The sequence below is a fragment of the Epinephelus moara genome, chromosome 16 (genome assembly GCF_006386435.1).
Source record: "Epinephelus moara isolate mb chromosome 16, YSFRI_EMoa_1.0, whole genome shotgun sequence".
Classification (NCBI taxonomy): Eukaryota; Metazoa; Chordata; class Actinopteri; order Perciformes; family Serranidae; genus Epinephelus; species Epinephelus moara.
This window is the reverse complement of record NC_065521.1, coordinates 7,842,634-7,850,937: the sequence shown is the minus strand read 5'-3', so window position 1 is coordinate 7,850,937 and position 8,304 is coordinate 7,842,634. Positions and strand designations below refer to the sequence as shown.

The following is an 8,304-nucleotide window of genomic DNA, read 5'->3' as shown; positions in this document are numbered from 1 at the left end:
ATTATATTTTAAGTCTTGGGTGTGACTTATCCTGGCTTCATATGAGTAGAGGAAATCTCCACTAGCTGCTAGGCTAGTTTATACAATGTAAAATGCCATAGGATTGAATAAGCTAACTTCACAGCACTTCACAGAAACCCCACCGACAACTAATGTTTTGGAGGTGTAACTGCAGAGCAACACAAAGTTTGTAGGTCACAGCACTGTAGGTACGGCATCGATTAATTCCCAGCACTGTTCACACACTGGTGCCTGAGGCGTTTTTATTTTTAATTTTGGCGTTTTTATTTTTAATTTTTGTAAGTATTTTTTTACTCTGTACTCACATCTCACTTGTAAGTGAGATCTCAGTGTCAGCATGACTTCCTATTTATGTTAAGTATTTATAAGCAGAATCTTGTTTGTAGAGTGAATATACAATATTGATTGTTATTGTCCAAGTAGTCCATGTACTAACTGGTTCCAAAAGCTGACGAACAGGTTTCAGTTAACAACACATAGATACATACACACACGCACACACACTCACTCAGACACATACACACACCCACAGCCATGCCTGCGTCACTGTACTTTGGTTCAACATTGAAAGAGGAAATCCCAGCCTGAGACTGAAGTCCGTCAACCGCACATTTCAGCAAGTGCACTTCCTTATGTGCACTTGCTCTTTCACCGTCACTGATAACAGTTGTTAATACTGCCTGTATGTGCTACAGGAGAGAACATCTTCAGCTGGAATTTATTGATGAAGGAATAAGATCAAAGTTATGACAGATTCATAACATTCGAACTGGATCCAGAGGATAAATACCTTATTTCATCTGCTACGCCAAGACAAATGGACAAAACGCCACAGCAAGCACAGGTGGTGAGTGTGTTCCTTCCATAAACCATGCTCTTTCTGTTTTGAGTTCAATGCTGCTCCACACATTTGAGTAGGCTCAACTGTGATTCACTTAACATTTTAATGCTCACTTTACATTTGATTCATTGATATCAGTATTTGAAAAATATCATAAATCACGGTGCAATGCCCTGTACAGTCACTGGCACTTGGGAAACCAGAACCAAAAACTGCAGCATGAATTTTAAAGACGTTAGTGACATTTCCTGTGAATGTCACATGACAGGAGGAACAGAGAACTTTGATCTAAGCAACTTCACTTTTACTTCCTGTCGTAAGATTTACATTACAAGTGCACACCATTATGATGTTGAGCCTAGGGAAGGGGTGGGGGGTTAATTGAGGCCCGTCATGTGTGAGGACATGAAATGTTTCCAAAAAATAACCTCAACCAGTAGCTATTGCAACTTCCTGCACACCTGCCGAAGCTAGCAAAGGCTTCCTAGATCAAAGTTAGTACAAAAGTGCTGCAGCCAGATCTCAATGGCACATGTTCACATGTTCTATCTTCATTTAATTTCTCTCTACATCATACCATTGCTTTATAGGCAAAACAAAAACAAGGTGTTATATTTCCATCAGGGTACTTATGTTTTCACAACTTGGTATATCACTTACTACTGGTATCAGAGCAGGTACAATGACTTTGTGATAACTTAGTTAAGCAAACTAAGTTTCAATTCTGGGCCCCTCAACTTTATATCAATAATCTCAATATAATGCAAATAATCCTGATGGAGGGGATGTGCTTTTCAGTGGTATATTTATCAACTACTGTACCTTTTTACAATTTTGGGGTGTGGACTGGAAGCTAGAGAGGTGCCCTTGAGCAAGGCACTGAACCATCAGTTGCTCAGGGCATCTGTCTAAGGCAGCCCCCTCACTCTGATATCTCTCCATTTAATGCATGTGTATGTCCTGTTTGTGCATGTGTGTGTATTTCGGGCCTGTGTGTATATGACACAGTGAAAAAAATTGAATTTGCCCCTGGGAATTAATAAAGTATATCTTCTTCTTTTTTTTGTACTTTACTTATTGTACTTTTTTCCCCCATTTTCTGCTACTTTATACTTCTACCCTACATTTAGTAAGAAATATTGAAGGTTTACTCCACTACATTTTTTTCCTGACAGCTGTAGATACTGGCTTCTTTGCATGTTTTGCTGATTATTTTTCCATGCAAAACAAATGGAGCTCATGAGAAAAAGATCTAGTACGAATATTTCAGCCTTTCAATCTTAATGTAAATGATCCATGTTCAAAAGTTTAGTACTGCAACTTTCTTTATTTTGTTCTTTCAGGATGCAGACACTGGCTAGGACTTTTTTTTCAACATTTATATTTAAACAAGTATATCACTTTTTAAATTAGTATATCACTTAGCCACACCATGTTACCTTTTCTTGCAGGCCTCCACAGGAAATGGCGACCATATTGATTTATTGATCGATCGGAGACCATGTTTAATAAAACCAAAACTATATAAAACATCTCTTTACAAACTCTCACTCAACTCATGCAGTATAATCCAAGTCTCAGAGAGTAGAGATAAGTTCCACTTCTAGTTCAGTTTTCAGTAGTAAAGTTTTAGTGAAAATGCATGTGTTTGGGAAGTACTGAGCATCACCACTTTTTTTTTTATAACATTACAATATTATATTGAGTCTTTGGACAACGTTATGATATTTGCTGATATTACAAAGTCTGCCACAATACAATTTCAATTCAATGCGATTTAGGGCCTTGTGATCGATATGAAACAAATTATCTTATTAAAATCTGTTACAGAAGAAGCTGCCACCCCTTTCTTTTTTACTTTCGACCAAAAGACAAAAATAACACATAAATAATAAGTGCAGTAAAGTTTACTTAAAGAGTAACTAAACCCTAAAACCATTTTTTTCAGCTGATAATCATTGTTTCTGGCTGTATAGTAGTGTTACTGACTGATCCTGCTCAAAATCTTGACAGTTTAGTGCAAACTGTTGAAAATCTACATTTTATTTTAAAAGTGTGGTATGGAGTGCCCTCTACAGCTTGAAACCTGGTTACTACATTTGAATTTACATTACATTGGAGGCGAATGACTCTTTTTCGGGGCAAGTGACGTCACTAACCGTCCATGCTAAAGCCTGCCCTCCTCCCTTTACTCCTTCTCCCCTTACTATAAAACCATTCTGTCCACAGTTATCAAACTGATAGCGAGTAGGTTGGATCAGAGCAGAGAGAGTAGTAGAGCAGAGAGAATAGCTAGTAATTTGGCGAATTGTATTGTTAGCATAGTGTATTTTAGTGTAGGTTTACAGTTAGTAGTGTGTTTATAGTATTTAGGTCAGTTGGTCAGCAGGGGGAGGTGTCGACAGATCCAGCTTGGCGCAGTGACAGTTTCGTGCCAAAAGGCTTCGCCGAAGGTGCGCTAAAAGCTCGCCAGCTGAAACCACGTCTACTGTCAGCGCAGGCGGAGCGCAGGTGGTGTAAGCCGAAGTTTGGCTGACCGGCGGACAGTGCGCACACGTCACCAAAACCTCACAGGCAGGTTTCCAGAATGTCAGGCACATTAACGATGCAATAAATACCCACATAACCACTATTCAATGCAACTATCTGCAATCAGCACATAAATGTATCTCTATATCGACTGTCCCGTCACATCTGATGTCAGATCAAAGGGGATTGGCACCGTTTGGCACCGTTTGGCACGTTTGGCACGCGTAATTGAAACCCAACCTGATTTGATTAACATAGCTACAAACTAATGAGTTCACATCCCTCTCAGCCAACCACAAACAGCCACAGCATCAGATAGGGAGTATATATTCAGCATCTGTCATCTTAGAAAAGTCAAAAGAAAAGAAACAGAGTGAGACTGCGAGAGAGAAAGAGAGAGCGCGCGCGCACGAGAGAAACGCAACATTGATTTACAATTGTGGTGACCTCCTCCCAGGCTACCTTTGCATCATCAGCCCGTGGAGGTCTGCTCGCAGTTCCGTATATTCGGACACTGCGAGCTTGGACCTCCCGGACCAAAACATCAGTTTCCTCCTGGGAGAAGTTTGGCCGTCTGACGCTGCTGCTCTCTTCTGCCATGGCGAATTGAGTAAACTCTCATTACGCCTTCGTGCGGCACATTTAAGGGCGAGGAGAGGGGCTCATTTGATTGGTGTGATGTGTGTAAAACCCACCCAACGCCTTCTCTCCTCCCTCTTTCCGACTTGCGCCGGTAGGAGGGATGGAGGTGGGAAAGAGGAGTAGCTGCGCCAGCGCGCACGGTGTGCCAAACTTGCAAAATCCGCCCGGCCACACCCAATTGGTGAAGCGCAGGTGCGCTGTGCCTCCGCCTCGCCCGGTCTGCGAAACTAGAGCCCAAAGTGTGGAGATGGGGAGAAGGGTGAATAGGGGGAAAGGCCGACCTCCGGGGAAGCCCTCTCCTCTCTCCCCGCAGCAAGGGACAATCTTCACTCCGCCCCCTTCCTCGGCCGCTCGCCTGTCCCCCCCCCCCTCCCTCAGCTCCGCCTATCTTTTCTGAAGTTTTTTTAAATCAAGCTGTGGGCGGAGTAATGCCCAGAGAGGGGGGTTTAGTTCCCCTTTAAAATTGACTCCACCAACATGTAAAAGTGCATTTCTGCCAGAAAGCCCTGACTGGAAGAAATCTTTTTTTTTTTTTTTTTCAAGATTGTTATGGGCTTTTTGCCTTTAATGGACAGGAAAGTATGTGAAATGGGGAGAGAGAGAGAGTGGGGAGTGACACGCAGCAAAGGGCCACGGGCTGGAATCAAACCCACGGCCGCTGCAGCAAGGCATTGCCTCTGTACATGGGGCACTGGCACCACTACGCTACCGACGCCCCATCTTTTCATTTTAACCCAAACTACTTTTCATAAAAATTGAGAGCTATCTGGCTTAAAGCCCTACAGACAGACTTCTCCCAACAACTATAAATCAATAAGATCATTGAACAAAAGTAGCAAATTCAGCTACATACATGTACAAAAAAAACAAAGTTTCCTTCCCAAATTCAAGGTAAGGCAGCTGTAAGATAAGTACAAAAACCGCTAGCAACAACACAAGAAGAACTAGCAGCTAAAACACTGCTAGGAAATAAGTCAATCCAAAAACAGTGAAGGTAAGTACGCAGAGCTCTACCAAACGTGACAGAATTATCTGGCAGAGTAGTGAGGTGAAGACCAGGCTTTTATAGTCAGGTTAATGAGCTGAGTGGAAACAGGTGTGCCTCGTTGGCTGTTGTGGGAGAAGCCAGCCACACCCCCTGCCACACACATGTCCTGCAGGAGAAACAACAGACAGGGGAGGGGGAGGGAGAGAGAACAAACACAAAACCTACAACCAAAACAGAATCATCACAGCAGCATGACTAACTGATATAACAATGATCATTCTGCGGGTGTAGCATTCCTTTAATATATGGAGTGTTATGAAAGGGTTTAATCTACATAATTAATATTTCTACTTTTTATACTTTAAGTTTATATGTTAAGTTGTAATTAAATAAATGATCTGCATTCAACCTCCACTTATTGTGCTTTTAGTGTTACAAAAAGTATTAGCATACAAATCTTAAATTACTTACATAGTGAACCTGGAGACTTTAGACCCCCGAGGCTCAGGGGCCCCTTGGCAGTTTTCAGTAGTCAAAGATGAACTCAGAATATTTACTTATTAATCTCACAAGTACCAATATATTGATGCAATACTGTTACAAGTAAAAGTCCTGCATTCAAATTTTTACTTAGGTAAAAGTGCAATTACGTATATTTATTATATAATTTAGGTAAAAGTACTGCAGAAAAATGGAGCCTGTGCATTTATTGATATTTGTTACAGCACTGGCACTTATTTGCTTTGACAGGTTGGAATCCAGCCTTGGTGCTGAAAAATGCAGAATACAAAATGAAACATTCAATAGCTGAAACTTATTACAGTTCAGTTAAATTAAGAACATTAAGAGAATTTTCACCCTTGGAAGGTAAATGGTAATGGAAGGAGTTAATACAGCAGAGCATACAATGACCTTACTTTATTGAAGTTGATGAGATAAGCTAAAGAAAGACTGCAATTTTGTCATAAATGTATGTGTCTGTTGGAGTCATTAAACCAATCACCTCATGTATTGTGTACTAAGGTGTGGTCACTATAGCCTCAGAGGCCATCTGTTCTTTGAAGTGAATGATAAGCCAGAGGAAGGACAAGCGTGTACAGGTCTAAGCACACTCCAATGGCCACAGCCCAGTCACCAGAACAAAATGCTGGAATTGTACTTTTCTGCCAACCTATGGATACGCTCCATTTGTACATTTCACATGTGTCATAGCAATGTTTCTAGTTCTAATTCAAATTATATGTGGGTGAACTGAGTTTCTCATCAGGGGGTGGAGGGTGTGGATGGTGTGACACCAGCAGCAGACAGCAGCAGCACTCTGCTTGAGACCAACATCAGCGACTGTTTTTTTTTTAACGAGATGTTGTAATATTTCTTGCTTGACCCTAAAACCAGGTTATTTAGGCCAAAACATGATTTTTTTCTCAACCTATCAGGTATTTTTTGTGCGTACAGTAGGATTTCATTCATTCAAAGTCTCTCAGTGTGGAGTTGTATGTAATTATAGTGTCTTATTCTAATAGCAATTTATGTTTTGTTGTGGGTGGGGGTGAATATTAAGTTTTGTTTTGTCTTTTTTCATACTTCTACCGGTAGGCCCAAAGTGGACTTATTTCCAACTCTGCACATAGTGACTTTAAAGGAGCCATATTATGCTAATTTTCAGTTTCAGTTTGTATTTTGGGTTTCTACTAAAACATAATTTAATGTTCAAAACACATAATTTTTGTCATTCTGTTTACCGTAATACACTTTAACTGTCCCTCTGTCTAGCCAGAGGAGAAGAAAGCATTTCTTGTGAGGCGATACAGAGGTAATATGTTAGCATGTAGTTGAGTATGTAATGAAAACACTTCAGTGAAACTTAGGTATTTTTAGTTTTTGAAATTGTATAGAGAGAGTGCTGTAGCCAACCGCCGTGAAACAGGCTGCAATGTAGGCTAATCTTCAGGGCAGTAGTGAACCAGTCTACATCCTTTATAAGTGCGTGTTTGTTTTTGCCACTGACAGGCCCAATATATTATAAGTGTTTAACAAAGAAAATATGTTTTTCTTTACTTTTCGCTTTATCTGGTCTGTTTCTTATTGTCTTCCTGCAACAATTTGTGAGACTTTAGAATGAGACTGCTACTTCAGCGAGACTTACGATACGATAACAAACAGACCAGATCACATGAAAAGTAAAGAAAAACATTTTATTTTCGACATTTACAATAACAATCTGAACCTGACGGTGGCAAAAACAAACGAGAACTGTGTACGTACACTGGTGTGCTATTGCCTTGAAGATTACACTGCAGCTCACAGGTTACAACACGTTCTCACTCCCAACTCATCAAATACCAACGCTTAGTCAGTGGCCGGTTATGTCAAAATATGACACACTAGGTATTCTCCTGCGTCCTCCTGTGTGGACGGTGTTCAGGGGCGGTTCGTCAATGTACACTTGTTACATGCATTGTCTCTTTTCAAAACAAACTACTGTTTTCGCAGGCAGTGTACAGTTTCTGCTTGTTAAATGCATACAGTCTTTTTCACAATAAACTTAAAACATCAGTAACAACAACTTTTTTTTAGGTTTACTTCCTTAACTACTTTACTTTTGGGCAACGAAAGCACATGAGTAGGTTTAGAAACATTTAAGAAAAGCGCACACATCCGATGATCCGACGATAAAAAAACGAGATGCTGGACAAAAGATCATACAAGATGCTCTTATAAATATTTAGTTAAAGTACCTCCAGTAATTATTCAATTAAATGCTTATGGGAGCATAGTCAAGTGTATGTGATGTACATATGTCATGTGACATACATTATATGAGTAGCAAAGGATGCTACACAAATGAGCGTAGTTCATCATTATTAAAACACATTGATTGACATTTGTTTTGTGTGTTGTTCGCATTAGTCACTTAGACACAAAAACATTGGAAAATAGAGTCAAGGCTGAAAAATACATAACTTTCCCTTTAAGACAATGTATAAAACTAATCAAAGTAACAGTGTAGTGATCACTGTGGCAGCTGTCCTTATGTGCTTTCCTGCTTACACATAAGTTACATCAGACCGGTGACACTTACCGTAAAGCGGTAGTGAAATACAGTGGTGTGAAAAAGTGTTTGCCCCCTTCCTGATTTCTTACTTTTTTGCGTGTTTTCCACACTTAAATGTTTCAGATCATCAAACACATTTAAACATTAGTCAAAGATAACACAAGTAAACACAAAATGCAGTTTTTAAATGAAGGGTTTTATTAATGAGGAAGAAAAAAATCCAAAGCT

The 8,304-nt window shown here is 40.1% G+C and overlaps 1 protein-coding gene across 2 annotated transcripts in view; it reads left to right on the top strand.

The window, feature by feature from the left end:
- The first annotated feature begins 633 nt into the window (after positions 1–633).
- dennd2da (DENN/MADD domain containing 2Da) overlaps positions 634–8,304 on the top strand; it is a 56,018-nt gene continuing 48,347 nt past the window's right edge. For both annotated transcript variants that reach the window (XM_050064642.1, XM_050064641.1), the window contains exon 1: positions 634–868. In XM_050064642.1, coding sequence (XP_049920599.1) covers positions 839–868 — 30 coding nt within the window. In that variant the 5' untranslated portion in view covers positions 634–838. The remainder of the gene's footprint in view (positions 869–8,304) is intronic.